The sequence below is a fragment of the Anolis carolinensis genome, chromosome 5 (assembly GCF_035594765.1).
Source record: "Anolis carolinensis isolate JA03-04 chromosome 5, rAnoCar3.1.pri, whole genome shotgun sequence".
NCBI classification, from domain to species: Eukaryota; Metazoa; Chordata; class Lepidosauria; order Squamata; family Dactyloidae; genus Anolis; species Anolis carolinensis.
This window is the reverse complement of record NC_085845.1, coordinates 135,623,639-135,642,697: the sequence shown is the minus strand read 5'-3', so window position 1 is coordinate 135,642,697 and position 19,059 is coordinate 135,623,639. Positions and strand designations below refer to the sequence as shown.

The 19,059-nt window shown below is 37.7% G+C and overlaps 2 protein-coding genes across 8 annotated transcripts in view; one reads left to right on the top strand and one right to left on the bottom strand.

Annotated features, from left to right (window-relative positions):
* Nucleotides 1–19,059, top strand: part of asb15 (ankyrin repeat and SOCS box containing 15) — a 388,284-nt gene that overhangs the window by 88,170 nt on the left and 281,055 nt on the right. The gene's annotated exons all lie outside the window — the stretch shown is intronic.
* Nucleotides 1–19,059, bottom strand: part of wasl (WASP like actin nucleation promoting factor) — a 42,102-nt gene that overhangs the window by 19,286 nt on the left and 3,757 nt on the right. For both annotated transcript variants that reach the window (XM_008111230.3, XM_003221323.4), the window contains exons 2-3: nucleotides 4,380–4,514; nucleotides 289–375 (exon numbers count right to left, since the gene is read on the bottom strand). In XM_008111230.3, the coding sequence (XP_008109437.1) occupies nucleotides 289–375; nucleotides 4,380–4,514 (222 nt within the window). The remainder of the gene's footprint in view (nucleotides 1–288; nucleotides 376–4,379; nucleotides 4,515–19,059) is intronic.

Sequence of the window (19,059 nt, the reverse complement as noted above, 5' to 3'; positions counted from 1 at the left end):
TATTAAATATGAATTTTGTATGACTCCTTTCCTCAACTGTATTCATTAAATTACAGGGTCTAAGGATAGATCTATTAAATAATGGAACAGGTTTCCAAATTAAAATTATCAGAATGCAATTTTAAACTATGCACTTTGTTGGATAGGGATAGATAGTAAACTGTCTAAAAGTGAAGAACTCAACTGAAAAGTGTCACTTGCTATTTTATGGGCCAGTTTTTTTAAAAAAACACACACAATTTTAAGGTAAGATAACATTTTTTCAAAAACACACATTGAAATACTTACGTCTCCAGCAAAAGTGTGAAAATATGCTCTAGGAATATTATATACAAAGTTATTATACAATTCTTGTTCCCACAATTGCTTTCCATCCTGAAAGAAAAACAAAATGTACAAATAAACATACTGCGCCCTATGATTTTTAACATTTACAGGAACTTGAAAGGAGAGGATACTTGGCTTTTAGGGCTGGGTGTCATTAGTATGCTAATGATATCTAGCTCTCTCTCTCTCTCTCTCTCTCTTACAAATGCCAACAAGGAGCCTGTGGAAATCCAGAGTCACTGCCTCAATGCAAAACTGGAAATTGAGGCTCGATCCAGACAAGATGCAGGTTCTGCTGTTCTGGAAAGGATTTCATTCCCTCTGAAAAAATAGGTTCATATATTGTGAGTGTTTTTGGACCCCTGACTGTTCTTTCAAGGCCAGATACCTGTTTTGGTCAAGGTTGTTGTTGTTGGGTAACTACAAGTAATTTCCAACTTATGGCAACCTTAAATTGACATTTTCAATGAGTATTCGGAGTCAGAAAGGTTTTTTTCGTGTTGGGAGTGACTTGAGAAACTGCAAGTCGCTTCTGGTGTGAGAGAATTGGCCGCCAGCAAGGACGTTGCCCAAGGGATGACTGGATGTTTTGATGTTTTTACCATCCTTGTGGGAGGCTTCTCTCATGTCCCCACATGGAGCTAGAGCTGATAGAGGGAGCTCATCCACACTCTCCCCAGATTGGATTCGAACCTGGCAGCCTTCAAATCAGCAACCTAACCTTCAAGTCACAATGCTTTAACCCACCAGGGGCTCCTAGTCAGAGAGGTGTGGTGTAGAAAACCTCTACACCAGCCAAAGTTTCTGAACATTTTTCAAGGGAAGGCCCAAAGTAAAGTGCATAAGAGTAATCAAATAAGATGAGTGGATGCATGTACTACTATGGCCAGATTTGACGTCTCAATGAATGGGTGCAGTTGGCATACAAGTATTAAAAGTGTGAAGCCTACTGGCAGAAATCTGGGCCTCCAGGTTCAACAATGAACACCCAAACTGCAAACTTGTGTCATCAGGGGGAGTGTAACCCCACGAAGCATAGGCTGTTGAATCCCTATTCCCTGATCTACATACTGACTGACAAGGAGCACCTCTTTCATATCTAGATTACATTTTTGTCTGTTTGCCATCATGTAGTTCATTACTGATGGCAGACACTGTGTTAGGAAAAAGACAGTTTGCTTGTCTACAAGTGAAAAGAAGTAGCAAAGTTAAGTGTAATCTGCATATAGATGGCACCACACCCCAAAACAACTGTGTCAATCACTCTGGCCATTTTTTCATTCTAGAAGTCATTATATCCCTGGAAGTGTTACTGGACCTGGCACTATTCTTGCATGGTGAGATACCTGTCGTGGCTAGGGCTGAAACTGCTCCAGTTTGGTTAGTGAATTAGATATTTTTCTTAAGAAGTGTCAATATGGTTACAATAGTTTTTTTTTCTTTTCGTGTCAGGAGTGACTTGAGAAACTGCAAGTCGCTTCTGGTGTGAGAGAATTGGCCATCTGCAAGGACATTGCCCAGGGGACGCCCAGATATTTTGATGTTTTTATCATCCTTGTGGGAGGCTTCTCTCATGTGCCCGCATGGAGCTGGAGCTGATAGAGGGAGCTCATCCGAGCTCTCCCTGGGTGGGATTTGAACCTGGCAGCTTTCAGATCAGCAACCCAACCTTCAAGTCACAAGGCTTTAATCCACTACGCCATGACTAATTTATATTTTGATTAGTTTATTGTTATATACTCTATGTGGAGCTGTCTTTGAAAGATATTTGAAAGCTATAGCTAGTGTGAAATGTAATGGCTAGATGGGTTTAAAGTCAGTACTTTAGATACCATATATCATCAGTCTTGCGAGAACCGTACTGACTTTCAATTTGCTTCCAGCTCAATTTATGGTGCTAGCTTTGCTTTATAAAGGCCCACATGGCTTAGGGCCAGGATATCTTTATATTGAGAAGTAATGGCTCTGGCTATTTTAGTTATTGGTTTTCAGAACTGCAGTCGGCCCTCCACATTCTCTGGGGTTATGAGAACAGAACCCCTGCAAAAGTGGAAAAAATACAAATAGAAAACTTTTTTTAAAAACCTGAGAAAACACCTCTCTAAGAATTTCTAGGTCCTTCAGTATGATTCTATGATCAACTTCCGGCAGAAACTGACCATCCAGTTTCACTGGAGGATCTAGGGATTCCTGGAAAGAACATTGGAAACAAATCTGAAAAAAAAAAATCACAACTGCAAAAGTCAAAACTGCAAATGTGGGGAGCTAATTATATTTCTATAGAATAGTTCTGTTTTAAAATTGTTTTATTTGTATGTTTAATATGTGAAAAGTTTTATTCCTTGCACATTATCTCAGGCGTCCTGGTGGTTTGAGAGACAACAGACAAAACTCAAGAAGGAAGGAAGGAAGGAAGGAAGGAAGGAAGGAAGGAAAGAAGGCAGGCATAGACAAATAAAGTATAATACATACAGTAGAGTTCCGGTTATCCGTCATAAAGGAGCAGGCCAAATGACAGATAACCGGAACTGTTGGATAACAGGGAGGCCCTATTATCCAAGCCTCTCCACACTCCAAGCCAGGTGCATGACAGGGAGGGAAGGGACGCTCCTCTCTGTGCCAAGCCTCAGGCTTCCTCCCTTGCTGCAAAGGAAGAAGCCCAGGATTTGGGAGGTAGGAAAGGGACACTTCTCTTCCTGCCAAGCCTCGGGCTTCCTCCTTTGCAGCAAGGGATGGCACTGAGAGGCACTGAGAGGAGCGTCCCTTTCCTCCCTCCTCCTCCTCTTCTCCCTCGGAAGAAGAAGAGGAGGAGGAGGAGGAGGAGGAGGAGTGAGGCTTGGAAGGTGCCCTCCCGCTGTTCCTCGCGATCCCCCTTCTCTTTTTCCGAGGGAGAAGAGGAAGGGGATTGCAAGGAACAGTGGCGAGGCACCTTCAAAGCCTCGCTTGTCCTCTTCCTCCGGTAGGCTGGCTCTGGAGGGAGAGGAGGAGGAGGAAGAGGACAAGCGATGGGGGCAGTATCGCCCATGCTCCTTTGCTTCCCTTCGCCCTCCCTTGTTCATTGGCTCACTCCAATGAGGGTAGCAAGGGTAGAGCCAGGACCCAGCCCGGTGAGTGAGTAAATGAGTGAGCATGAGGGCGGGTGGCAAAGGCCCTCCCTCCCTCACTCACTCACCAGGCCTGTCCTGGCAGCAACGGCGGCATTGGCAGAAGACCCAGGACCCAGCCTGGTGAGTGAGCAAAAGAGCAGGTAGAAATGGCTGCCGCCCCCTTAGCTGCGCTGGCCCGGGAGGGGGTGAGTGAGTGAGGGAGGGCTCCCCGGGCCTCAGATAATACGGAGTGTTGGATAAGCAGAAGATGGATAAGTGGGGCTCTACTATATATAAATAACCATATAACCATATTCTAATGTGATTTCTGCAAGTTAGCAAAAACTGATTGTTTACATCCTCTCAGATAACATCAGAAAACTACTAAAGAAAAAACAATGCTATCTTATTTGAAAACCAAGTGACTAAAACTATTCTGAAGACAAAATCCAAATTTCTTTTCTTTCTTTTTACTCTGCACTTTACAATAATGTCTATGTTGTGGATTTTAAAATGTGCTACATTTGGACAACTGCACTTGTTTTGTCCAACTGAACATTAAGATCTGAGAAATTATTATGCTGTGTCAGGAAGTGGCTTAAAACTTGCTAAAAGAACAGAAGGTACATGGAAAAATATATCTAGTCACATAAATGAAACTTTCCTTCAGTAGTTCTTTTGTCTAAATAATGAGCAACATACATGCTTCTCTTTTCAGCAAGAAGAACTTCTGCAGTAAGATAAGATATGGAAAAGCTATTTTCCACATAGGTCTTTTCATGTCCATGCCTATCATTGGATCCATGCATCAGAAATCAAAAATGTATTAGATGTTGATTTCTGTTTTTAACAGAGTGAAACAACCTTTGATTCACTTGAAGCTGATTATAATTATATGCGTGTATTCTACTTTCAACAAACTGAAATAACAGAAATGTGTATTAGAAATGACAAAGGGATACTCACCTTGATATCATATATTCTGATAAAATAAGACCTCTGTGGATTGTCTTTCACAAGGCAAGCTACACCACAGCATTTCTTTGACCACATAGCATTGCGATCTGCTGCATAAATTTGAACAACCGCAGAACACATTGTCTAAAAAAAGAGAAAATCATGGTTTATTAGCATTTCACTTACTCTGCAAATATTATTATTAAAATGATTGATGTTATAAAGTTATTAAACTCTGTTTCAATCAGTTTAGTAGATAGAAGACAGCAAGATAATGAGCTCTAGGTTTTATATTTATAATTATTATTTATAAAGCTTTATCTTTCTGTATCTGAATGTAATTTAATTTTGCCAGTTTTTTTAAAAAGGCTTCATTTTTTCTGTTTGTTAAAAGCAATAGAATTGTAATCAAATATTACCTAAAACAAATACAGATCATTCAGAATTATTTTAGAGAAATGTAGTGCTGTAAATATAAAACAGATACATTTGTTAAAAAGCTATCCTGATATCCCACTAGGCTTGCTATTAATATCAAGCAGGAATATGCAAGTGCTTGAGAGGCTATTCTTTTCTCTCAGCTTTATAAAACTAAAAAGCGTCAAATGAATTATGATTTTGCAATGCATTTCTCAATGCCCACAAAACTGAAGTGCCAGCTGTTAAGGAGACTTACCTGTGATTAATAATAATGTTGCCAATATTCCAGTTATTCTTTTCTTTTCACCTCCCCTATCATCCCAACACTCTGACCTAGGAAATGTCAAAGCTCAAACTTCCTTAGAAGCTATACCATCTCATTTGACAGCCTTTCCACCACTAAATATCTTCCAGGTAATGGCTTATAACTGAGCAGTCAAGAGATGGTAGCAACAATTGTTCAAACACCTACAGCATCCCAGATAAGTGAGAAAAGTCCTATTCTTTGAATTTTGAATTGATGAGGATGAACAAATTGAAACTGAATCCAGACAAGACAGAGGTACTCCTGGTCAGTCCAAAGGCCGAACAGGTTATAGGATTACAGCCTGTGCTTGACGGGGGCTACACTCTCCCTGGACACAGGTTCGCAGCTTGGGAGTCCTCCTAGACTCATTGCTGATCCTGGAACCCTAGGTTTCGGCAGTGGCCAGGGGACCTTTCACACAATTAAAACTTGTGCTCCAGTTGCGCCCGTACTTTGAGAAGCTAGACTTGGCAACGGTAGTCCATGCTCTCGTTACATCTTGACTAGACTACTGCATCACACTTTACATGGGGTTGCCTTTGAAGACTGTTTGGAAGCTTCAAGTGGTCCAACGGGTGGCAGCCAGGTTCCTTACTAGAGAGATATACAGGGAGCATACAGCCCCTGTTGCATCAGCTCCACTGGCTGTCAGTCTGCTACCGAGCACAATTCAAAGTGCTGGCCTTAGCTTACAAAACCCTAAACAGTTCCAGTCCAGTTTACCTGTCCAAACGTATATCCTTTTACAAACCAGTTCGAGTGCTAAGATCAGCCAGGGAGGTCCTGCTCTTGATCCCGTCACCTTTGAGGGTGCGATTGGAGGGGACGAGAGACAGGGCCTTCTCGGTGGTGGCCCCCCAACTGTGGAACTCCCTCCCCAGTGAGATAAGATTGGCCCCCTCCCTCCTGGTGTTCAGGAAAAACTTAAAACCTGGTTGTGCAGGCAAGTGTTTAGAGAGTGACAAACTATAATACCTATCACAATATTTACATAATGAAGCAACTAAATGATGACTATGGGACTGGTGCAATGTTGATATGTTTTATGTTACGATGTTTTTATATCGTGTTTTAATGGTTTAATTCATATTTATTTGTTATTGATTTTTTTAATGTTATGTATTGCTTTTATTTGTATATTGCGGCATTGAATTTTGCCGTATTGTACACCATTCTGATTTCCCCTTGGGGTGAAAGAGAGTGGTATAGAAATGCAGTAAATAAATTTTTCAGCCCAGCAGAGACTGGATATCCAGATTTTTGTGTTCCAGTTTATGTTTGCTTCTGTTCTACAAGATCAAACATTAACTTTACACTGTAATTTACAGACTTCACTGCAACTCTGGTTCTGCAAGACTAGCCAGCATATGTCATTTATGCTTTCCTATTTCAAGGTTCATGGAAGCATGGACATTAGGACAGAAACTGTAATTTATCCTGACCAGGATTTTCATTGCAAGAACTAGAACTGCCAACATGCATCTAAGACACCATTTTAAAACAGACATTTCATATTCCATTTATGAAATAAAGGCATAGCTCAGTTAACACAACCCCCGACAAATAAGTTTTTTTTAAACCAAGTCTTTTTATGCCCTCCCCAGTCTCTTGTTCTCTTGTCTAGCTGGAAGGTATTTTTAGTAGCATCAAGATTCAGTGATGGTGAAGAGGAACTGTGGAAATACAACTTTTGACATCAGGTTGCAGTATACGAGGGTTATCCAGAAAGTTCATTACGTTTTGGAATTAAAAATAAACAAAGTATAGGAGAAAACATTTACCATATTCAGTTGAAAGCCAGACCCAAATACTAGTTCTCACCATAGTCCCCACTGAAACCTAGGTAGTTATCATAGCAATAAAAGTGTTTGAAAAGCCCTCCCCCCCCCCCCCAAGATTCCCGCCTGGCTTGCGTCCTGAACCAGGCTGGCTTCCCTTCCCTCAGCTGTCAAGTGCTACGCTCAGATTTCCACTGATCGCTCTTTTGTTTTGCAGATACTTGCAAGGAAGGTTTTTTGGGACAGGAAAGGTGTGCTTCTTGCAAAACCTTAGAAGAGCACCTTCCTTGCAAGCATCTGCAAAACAAAAGAGCGATCGAGGAAGATCGTGTGGAAAGCTGAGCGCACCACTTGACAGCTGAGGGAAGGGAAGCCAGCCTGGTTCAGGATGCAAGCCAGGCGGGAATCTTGGGGGGGGGGGCTTTTCAAACACTTTTATCGCTATGATAACTACCTAGATTTCAGTGAGGACTATGGTGAGAACTAGTATTTGGGTCTGGCTTTCAACTGAATATGGTAAATGTTTTCTCCTATACTTTGTTTATTTTTAATTCCAAAACGTAATGAACTTTCTGGATAGCCCTCGTAGTATCTTTAATAAACAGTGCAACAAAAGTTTGATCTTGAAAACAGCAGGTCTACTCAGCTGTCCCATTACATCTGTGTGTGCCTGCCTAAAACAGGAAGGGTAAACAGCAGTTGTCTCTAGGATTCCTGAGCATGTGTAAACAACAAGAGAGAAGAAGGGTTCTGTGGATAAGCTCACCTCACAAGTTATGCCAAAACATATTAATGAAGTACAGGTCTATACAGTCAGTCAAACATAAATTATAATAAAAGACTGAAGGTGGAAAGAAAAAAAATCTCTATATGCATTTTGGAAGAAGCTTTTAAGTAATCTCTAGAAATTAAAATATATCTTCATTTACATATGCAAGGCTTACAACCTGGATGTTTCATTTCACATGTGCGCATTCTTAGATTTAGATGAAATGTTTTTTCAAAACACACTGAATCACAACTTTTGTGCTGCAGGTTTTATCTTTGTTTTATTTCTGCCTATGGCAATACACTTCCTGTTAAAAAGTGATCGCAGAAACAAATCTACTTTGCTAAATGAAGTATATCTGTATTAGCAAGTTCACTACCTACACTGACACTATCTTAATGCAGCTGTCAAAGTTACATCACTTCTAATACAGCATTTACTCCAGCCTACACACTGTTTAGTAAGGCCCATTGACTTTTTGGATAGGACTTTGTAGGAGAAGGATAGTACAGACTGACTACAGGATGGAGACAGAGAAACCCTCCTGCAAGATACCTTCCACTGCCACAACCATTGGATGCAATCCAGTGCACTAAACAAGTCATAAGTTCTTTGGCATATTCCACAGATACAAATCTTTTTAAAATGGATGTCCAAGATCCTGTACTTTTGGCCAGCATATACCAGCAGCAGTTGAAAAACATGACAGAAGCCGAAGAAAAAGGTGGCAGTGAAAGGCAATAGTGGCATATTGAAACAGACTACTGCTCAAGCCTATATACTCATAGCTTTCGAGCTCTATAGACTTATCTGGAAGCGATATTCAAGAAATACAGCTCAGGGTTGGCAGCCTTCATTGTAGCGACTTTCTTGTGCAAGCACAGAGAGTAACATCACAGAATGATCTTTGAGTGAGTCATTATAGCAGGAGTGGGTGCAGTGCAGCTCTAGGGCTTACTGTGCCCTTAAAAAGCTGTTTTTGTGGTCTTTCTACCCTCCAGCACCAATTTTTTCTCCTGGCCAAAATATTATAAAGATAAATATAAAAGGTGAATTTTTCAGAAAAGATAATTCATCAAATAATTGGGCCATAGCTCACATCCACACTGTGTAGCATTAAAAAAAACATAGACACAAACTGTTTTTCAAATCTGGAGAGTATACTTCCTGACACCTCAATTTTTTTTTTTTGGTAGTCTATGTGATCCCCAAAGGTTCCTTAAAGCAGAAAATCCCACCCCGGCCCTCACAGTTGTCCCTGCCTATTCCACAGCATCCCAAACCTGAGCTCACAAGTGTTAATGGAGTTTACATCTGTGTAGGACTAACTGGTAAATTCAGCTCCTTCTTATATGCAGTACAATTTATCTCCTTGGGAGTGAAAGCTATTTTAGATGTTCTGGAGGCCACCAGGGTCCACCACAGCTGAAAGCAGAAGTCTACTCCACATTTCACTCCCCTTTTCTACTACAAAATGCCCATGGGACAACATACTTTGAAGATAAATCATGCTACTGGAGGCTTCTAGGAATTCAACCCTTTATTGAATAGGAGGTCTCTGGGGTCTCAAAATACACATCGTAACTGCAAGGATTAATGGAACACATTTTGCCCACTCCTGCTCTACTATGTAAAATATCTCCATCATGAGGATATTTTTTTTAAAAAAAAATCATAGTGTATTATAAAGAATCTGAGCTGATTAACCCTAAAATTATTTGTAGTATGCATACAGTAAATACCTGGATGGCAAGATGGAGAATGGGATATTGTTGATTTACACTTGGGTTTGGGCTGTTATAAATTTGACAATCTCCAGAATATAGTATTTCTAAGTATAACATGACCACTAAAAATAATACCCTATATTTGAACTATGATTTTTGAATGAGAATTTTCCAGAGAAGTTCCTTAAAACTCAATAGTTCTAAACAGGCACCGTTGCAGTGGGGAGGAAATAAAAACAGATGGACAATTGCTAGCTTTAACTGCTTTGAAATGTAAACATCAGCTTCTTCGGAAGCTTGATTCAAGTTAGCAAACTTGGGGTAGATTTTTGCACAGAAGTCTTGAGTAACAACTGGTAACAAGGAGCAGGTCTCAAAGATTAGTCTGCTGCATCTTTCTCAGGAAATGGTTACTGAAATCACCAACTCAATTCTTGCTAGCCTGCCTACTTTTCCTCTTGAAGACTCTCCTCTAATGTAAGTTAAGTAGACAGCAAAGGGGCATTTAATTTTTGTTCAAAGTTCTACATGCTACAACTACTAAGAAAAAGGAAGTTAATTTGTGGTATTTCACTCAAAGCCACAATACTGCAGATATTTCCGGCTTTCACAATTTTGACCACAGATATCAGACGCTGTAGATTGATGTAGACTATACATTATGGGAGCTTTCATCTGAACATTAGGAAGAACCTTCTCACAATAAGAATTGTTCAACAGTGGAACTCTGACTCGGAGTGTGCTGGAAACTCCTTCATTGGAGGCTTTTAAACAGAGGCTGGACGGGCAGGGGTACTTTGATTGTACTTTTCCTACATGGCAGGGGAATGGATTGGATTGCACTTGTGGTCTCTTGGAACTATACAATAATGTCTCATTTGACTTGAGAATTATAAGAAACACTATTTGCCTTAACAAGTGGACTAAAATTTAGAATTAGTAATATCTTCTTGGAAAAAATGTACCGGCTCTGACATTTAAAAAATGTGATTGTAATTTTCATACATCTTTGCATGCGGTCTTAATTTTTTATGCACTGTAATACAATAATATACCTGCAGCTAGAGACTACATTAAAGCAATGTATCATGATGATCTACCATTTTTGTGTTGGAAAATTACTTGGGAAGCTTAAATTCAAGGGGTCCCCCCCCCAGAAAATAAGACCTTTCCTACTAACAAGAACCAAAAGGAACACAAATCCTACTGTCATTACAACTAAATAAAGTAAAAAAAGAAACAAATTAGATGATCATTAAAAAGAAAACACCAACAATAAAAACTGATTTAAATACATAAGCAAAAAACCACCAAGGGAAGTGGTTCGGCAAGAAAAAAACACCAACACAGGATAAAAAAAAACTGAAGAAAAGCAGAATGAATTATGTGTGTCTGTCTTCAGTACAGAAAATGTAAGGTAGATTGATTTTCTGGTACCGTATAAGACTTTCAGGAACTAAAGCAGAGAAACTGAATTCTAGAGCCTACTGAAATGATTAAAAATAGAATGCCAGATTTAGACAGTTGACTATACCTGAACATTACTAAAGGAATGCGATTTTTAAATCTTCTAACAACATTATGTAACATGTCTGTCTCAGCTCTGTACCAGAGAGCAATCAAAATATATAAAAAAACATATTCAGTAAGTTTCAGGACAGATAATATAGATAATAGGTATCTGAACATTTCCCCCTGAATAAACAAAAAAAAAGCATTTCCTTAAGAATGTCCTTATTAAAATAATTTCCTTATTAAAACAAAACCAACAGACAGAGTTTAAAATAGATTTGATTTTAATCCCCAGATAAACTGAAGAAAAAGCATGGAATCTTTTATTTTTGGTCCCATGTGGATTCTTTCATGGGTCACAAAGCGGTAGAGAATAGGGCCAGAGCAAAAACTGTGTGTTGCCTCCCATTCTCCTCAACCTCTTTTTCTCTTATTCACCATGCAGTTTACCAGTTATATTTAATCAGCAGATACAAAATTGTGCTGAATGATACTACCTTGCAGAAACCTGTGCATAACAGCCTCAGAAGAACTATAACCAATTGACTACATTTTAATTTTTATAAGAAACACACGTTGCTTTTGCCTAAAATTATAATTGTAGAGAACTTTCAAAATTATGCTATGACTGCATGTATTGTTTATTGCCCCAAAGTACAACCAGTGAAAACATAAGCATTTTTCTCAATCCCAGAGCATTTAGAATGTAATCTTTGATAAAAATCTATCAGGATTTTATTTATTTATTTAAGAAATTTATATCCCGCCTTCTGTCCAAGGTGGCTTACAGCCAATAAAACATACAATATAAAAGTTAAAACCATAAATATTAGACATGCTGTAAACTCTAATTGAAGTTCAATAAAAGAAATTATACTAACCCAATTGTAAAAACAAACCCATAGGTCTTCCTAGCCATTTAGTATAATTGAATTATGATCCCCAAGTCTTCCTTGAACAGGAAGGTTTTAAGGCACTTTCTAAATGTTAGTAGAGAGGATACAGATCTAATATCATCTGGCAAGGCATTCCAGAGGGAGGGAGCCACTCCTGAAAAGGACCTCTCTCTAGCATGATTGAAGGTTGGGGTGCAGCCATATACCCTGGCTGCCTAGTAACAACATGAACTCCTGCTCGCCTCATCTTCCAAATTAGAAACTTCAAGTAGTAATTCTGTGCTTTGTGCTGGACTTCTAATACCTTTCATAGATCTGCAAATAACTCACCTCCCCTATTGTTCCAAACCTGGTGCTAAATATGAACACCAAGGAATTTCCCCAATTTCTTTTCAAATATACTGTATTAAGAAATCAGTGACCCACTGTTTAATTTTATCTTTGTTCATGTAAATACAAGTCTCATTTAGTATGATATGGCCTATGTATAAAGTGTGCACATAATTATTCAAGATTAAACCATAATTCAAAATAGTTGAACATACTTTGAGGAAAAATGTATGGGACATAGGCAAGGCTTTAGCAACTCCTAGGAATGAATGAATTAATAATCTCAGAGCTCAGCATATTTTCATATCCATTGGTATGCATCCAAAAGTGAGATCCTAGGGGTACGTCATCTACACTGCAGAATTAATGCAGCCTGATATCATTTTAACTGCGATGGCTCAATGCTATGGATTATGGGTGTTGTAGTTTTACATGGTCTTTAACCTTCTCCGCCAAAGAGTATTATACCTCACCAAACTACAAATTCCAGTATTCCATAGCACCGAGCCATGGCAGCAGAAACAAACTGTACTAATTCTACAATGGAGATGCACCCTAGGCCCCAATCGTCCAAAAGACATACATAGTCAGCTGATACGTGATGAGAGACATCTATCACAGCAGTCTAAATTATGTTCTAGTTCCATTCATTATGATACCATATGAAATACAGTATCCAAACTGAGAGTGAAAATGAACATTTTGTCTGCAAACACGGTTTTTTCATTTGCTTTCTCCAATCCACAGCAATAAGGCCCATTACCATTTATAACAACTGGCCAAGTTTTTTAAAAGTTCTCCATGGGGCTTGCCTAATGATTAAGCATGAAATTAGGGTACTGGTGATGGTAAGTGAATTTAGGATTACCGACCAAACATTTAGAGAATCCCTCCTCTTCAATGTTCATGATGTTTGTCAAACTACACTAGGGTGCTATAAGTGTAGTTTAATTTAACAAAAAGACAATAAATTTCATGAAACAAAAACTGTAACATGTGAGAAAGACTAAGGTTCATTATTTGGGAGTCACAGATTGCCAAAGTACAATTTAACATCATTTAAATAGTTAGATCACTAGTTTACTTCAATTCCACTAAATTTAGTCTTAGTTCCACTAAATTGAGTCACTTTCGGGGTGAGAAGGGCGGAATATAAATCCTGTACATAAATATATAAATAAATTTATGACAATGTAAAAATCCAAACTAGATAATTTGTGATACAATAAAGTTAAAATAAATTATCAGCTTTACACAAATGTAAATATATTTTCTATTATAGCTATACATTTTCTATTATATTTCAGAATGACAAGTCAATGCCAATTCTGATTGCTCTTATAGGGTATAACAGGAAAATACAAAATATATACTCAGGTTTAGGTAGATCTCATGTGTAACTCAAGGGCAGGTTTGGGGGTAAAATTATGGTCAACCTACTGTTAGAGGAAAACACCTGCACTGCCTCAGGGAACCAGACACCCGTAGCTGTCATCATTTTCCTACCCAGGTATTCAAAAAGGCCTTTCACCACTGTACTCAGAGAAGGAAATTATTCTTATAAAAATAGGTCCAATCTTAACTCTTATTTTATAAAGTCAGTTCTGGGAGAACCTAAAAGAAGCACTGATATTCTCTATTCTCTTGGTGTTCCTTTGAGGGTGAGCACCAAAGAGCATTCAGAAAAGAAAAGAAAAGAAAAAAGCAAGAAATTGGCTCATAACGGGCTTCCTGAAAAATCAGACAATCAGGCCAATCTTCTCATCTCTACCCTTCCGCACACTTATATTCACAGACAAAGAAAGCAGCAAATGGGAAATATTCTGAAAGCAATGTCAACCCACACAGAAAACACTGAAACAGTGTAAATAGACATCCTCTACTGAGCTGCCAGTACTCAGAATTTATAAATAATATTGGAACATAGTGATTTTTAAAGGCCTATTAGAGTAGCATCATTCAAAAAACAATCGAGTTCGTACACATTTTTTGAGAATACTTGTCTTTATCTTACAAGGTCTTATCATGAAGCTTTAGATGAGAGTGAGAAAATAGTGCTGTTTGCATAAATCCCATATGCACAGAGTCATGTCTGCTTGGCACATAGCATATGCACTTTTGTAGCTCAACATAATAATTACATGATGATTTGGGGGAGGGAAAACTTGAGTTGTCTTTCCAAATATTCATGTATATGTACAACATTTGTTTTGTGGCTTAAAATGTGAACTAATTTTATTTCTTGCCTAATACAACCGGCAAAATATATTTAGGCCCTGCATCTCTAAGAATGGGCAACATTAAGTGCTAGAAACAGATTTTATCATTAGACATCTTAACTAGAACTGATGGGAGTTGGGATACAGGAACATCTGGAAATCTGCTATTTGTTCTGTTTAGTCAGAGAGCGGGGTTTAGATTGAGGTACAAGGCTTGTGGACAGGATGTCTGACTTTAAAATACTCTTTTAACATTTCCTCGACCTCAGAGATCAGATGGACAGTGTTAATACACCCATTCACTGAATTTTTAAGTTAGATGTATATTTATAGATTATTACATTAACACCTTTATTGTAGACATAAAATCTGCTGCAGATCCACTGAAAATTGAGCAGTAGGTACTTGTATGGTATTATTCGTCATTGTAACACAGTAAGCTTATAGCAGATTGGACTATTTGCTTAACCAGATTAAAATTGTCCGCACTGAATAGTAGGCAAAAACTTTCCCACCACCTGCCTTTTTCAAGAGATGCCAGGGAATTAACCTGGAATTTTCTTTGTGCAAATTATGTGTTACTCTCTGCATCACAAAAATATCAATATACAAGTTGTTTTATGGAATAACAGAACTGCAGTATTGCCAAACATCACTGTTTATTTGGGCAAAATAAAAACATAATAAAGTTTTAAAATATCAATGTTGACCTAAAGTAAGAAGAAGACACAAGAGACAGCCTTGTTTTCTAACAGAATTAAAAGATACTAATCAATATAATAGTTATTTACAAATAAAGTTAATTTTAAACCTCACCAAGGTAAAATTTTAAAACTCCTTATGAACTTAATAAGAATTCTAATCTATTTCTGAAATTATTAACACCTCATAGACAAGCATATTTGCAGTGCAACCAGGGTATTCTAGAATTCCCAACACTCGGAAAAAAAATTCACATGAGATGGAATATCTGTTTGCAAAGAAATGTAAACAAGACAAATGCAGTACATTTGTTAAAGCAAATCGTTTCCTTTTTTGCCTCTGCCTGCAGGTAGCTGAAACTCACTGTTTACAACTAGACTGATCAACTGAGGGATTCTAAGGCCCAACTTTTAGTCCTTGTGACCTGTCAGAGGCCTCTACAAAATGAATAAAATATTTTTAAAAACCTAAACAGACATGGAAGTGGCTGGAAGTTCACCTCTGGCTTTACAAAACTGGTATGTATGTCAAACGTTGCAGGAGATGGGGCAACAACAGACAATTTCTACCCCAGGAGGCTTCCAGAAAAGAGGATTCCTCTTCTATTTCTGGCCAAAAACATAGGCAAGGACCAGGAAAAAATGTAACAAGAAAAGCCTGGATGGGGTTGGGTGAGTTGCATGCCAACATCTGGTTTACTACTCTTCAGGTAACAATGTCATAAAATGCCCACCCTGTAGATGTAGTCTTGTGTGAAATCTGCAATAGAATGTGACTGAGGTATGAAAATATTCCATCTGTCTGGATAAGAATTAAACAGGATTTTTCCAGAGGAGATCTGGAAAAGTTTGAAGTGGCATGCCAGGTAGTTGACCATATATACTTGACATGTATTTTCTATGAGAGTTCTATGAGAAAACATTATCGAATTTTAAAGAACTGCTATCTACATGTATTTTAAAACTGATTATCTTAACAAACTTGTGTGAGACTCTAAGGAAATAACTCTGCTAGCTATTCTTAATTCTCTCCAACCAGGTGAACAATCTATTATACTTTTTTTTACTTCTACCATCTAATTCATTAAGAATTTATAAATTGATTTAAATTTGTTTATTAATAAGGTAATATTTCTGAAGGTGAAAGCATTGATGCTTTAAGACAATGTATACATATTTCTTGAAGAGAAATTGCTTTGGATGAGGAGGAATCCACTTTGCTGCAAACCAGATTGCTGATCTGCTTACTTCTTGAGTATTATATTCACATGTACATGAAATAAATTAAGCCTGAACAGGTTTAATAAAAAGCCTGTTTTGACATAAACAAACAAGGAGGGGGCATTCTGCAACTGGGATGCCACAACTGAGACCCCCCCCCCCATTGACCTCATGTGGCATATTTCTCCAACTATTGGTATACAGAGGAGCCTCCCACCAAACCTCATTCCTTGGGAAAGCACATATTGGGAGAGGCACTCATTCAGGTACTGGTTCTTAATGTGTAAGAAGCTTCAGTGTGCATTTATTGCCTTTCAATATTTCTAAATTAATGTTTTAAGTGGATTGTTGTTTACTGTTGTACTTTTGGCATTACATTGTTTTAGCTATGCTGCTTTAATGTACAGTGTAAGTCAGTATGGGACCTAGATGGTAGAAAAAGGATATTACATGAACAACTAAAGATAATGATATATTGTTTATACAGCATTCCTACTTGAACTTCCTTGAGAATGAACTTGTAGGATTTTTTGCATGCTAAGTGTTTGCTTAGCCATTGAGGTATGACCCTTTCCAGGAGGGAAAGACATTCAAATATGTCTTAACAAAGTTTAGTAGCTGCTTCCCACATTTTGTCATGGTTTAAGAATTTCTTTTTTAAAAAAAAACTGTTGGCTATTATAATGCTCAAAACAGGTGGCTTGAACATCACAGTCCTAGTTTTTAACAACAGCCAAATGTATCTGTTACTATTAGAATACAGCAGTTGATACTATACCTTTGTAACAGTTTCCAATTTGTTTCACTGCCCTAAAGTCGGAAAGATTTTATTTTATTGCTAGCGACAGTTCTACTACTAGTCCTTAAGTTTAACACAGTCACCTTGCAAAAGATAAAAGGTTGCCAACTACACTATTAACATAAAGGGTGGAGCATTCTCCTGCATTGCACCAACCGGCAGCAAGTTGACATTCAGCTATTTAGTCCAGTCAATGTAAATAGTGCAAGGTATCTAAGAAATATTTACACCCACCCTGGCAACTCTATTCTCCCTAAGATATGTTAACAAAATATAATCATACTTTTTAAGGTCACTGAGACTTCCTTGGCTTTGCAGGATACATTAAGAAAAAATCAATTATACATTCAAAATGTCAGATGTAGGTAGTTCTGTCTTTGAAAAACTAAGTGTTCCATCCTTATTTTAGAATTACATAAAGGACATATGAAAAGTTGGCGTGTAACGCCAGAGTCACTGTGATAAAATAAACTATTAAGAGCGAATTAGGGAAAATTACAGGTTACAGCTCCCACTAAGTCACAAAACTCTGTAGCCTAATTCAGTGCTTCTTAAGCTATCTGATGGCAGGGATCAGCAATTATTATTATTTTTTTCCAATAGGTCAGAGACCATATTTGTGCTTGATTGCTACCATTTCTTCTTTCTAGTACTGGTTTATGGAGCACTGCTTTGAGTACCACTGGCCTAGCCCATACTTTAAAGCTAATATTGTAATAATGATTTTAAAAAACATGCAATGCATGCAAAAATGTTACAACAGCGTTTTGGAAAAAAAAATACAAGTGTGCCTGAGTAAACAAATACAAGCATGATCTACCTACAGCCAAAAAACTAATAAGTACAGATTAACTAATAAGTACAGATTCTGAAAACTTTGTAGTGTGAGAGAAATTATGTGCATTAAGACTCCTCCAATTCCCAGTAGAATTTTTAAAAGTACGTAATTGAGTTCTATTGTGCTGTTCTATCCAAATAAATCTAGAAGCAGGCCTTCTGGTGGCAGGGTAGAAATAAAAATTATTTATTTATTATCGTTCTGTATATGCTAATTTGTACAGTTATCTTACTGGAATCCTTATAGAGTTTGCATTTCTTCATAATGCCGCTCACCCATAATAGTTTCCAATAACCTACTGATACACATTTGAGAAATCAGTGCCAATGCCCTGACCTTTTGGTTATTACAGCATTTTTTTTAAAAAATGCCATTAATGACTAAGTATAGAAAGGCTTTATACTTCATTATAATTTATTATAATTGAATATTATAATTCAGTTGATTCAGAACTTGATTTTAATCATTTATTAATGGTTTTAAAGATATTTATTTACATTTTTGAAGATAACACTAATGGATAAAATACTGCTTTTTACAATTTCCTTAATCTATTACAGAAGGGGTAAATCAGAATAAAATGAAAAGGAGTATTAGTTTAATGTAGTTTTATGAAATACATAGTCATACACTAAAGCCCGAATGCTAGCAAAAACCAATGCTAGAACAAACTTGGAAAACTCAACATTGTTATTGCTGTCAGTCTTTAAACTGTTTATGATTATGGCAAACCTATCATAGGGTTTCCTTGGCGAAATTTATTCAGAGGATAAATTTTGCCTTCCTCTGAAAGGCACTGACTTGCCCAAGGACTTCTAATGGGTTGAACCCTGAGTCATGGTGTAATGTTTAAACCATAAAAACTTACAATACAGTTACAAAAAACCTGTCAAGAATTTTTAGGTTTTTTTTATTTTAAAAACCTCCAGATATTTCTGCTTTTAATGAAATATGTCATGAGAAATTTTGTGCCTGCTATCCAAGCCTATTGTTTAAGAGGAAAACAAAAGACTATTCTGCCTTACTCAGATCATACCACCTCATTTCCTGAAAGTTCACAAAATCCTATAGGTGCAGTCCAGGCCTGCAACAACCTGCTGAACCTTTCCCCAAAGCTGTTGCAACAGCTCTGCTGTTGACACATACATACTGCAAACCGCATAGCATTACTG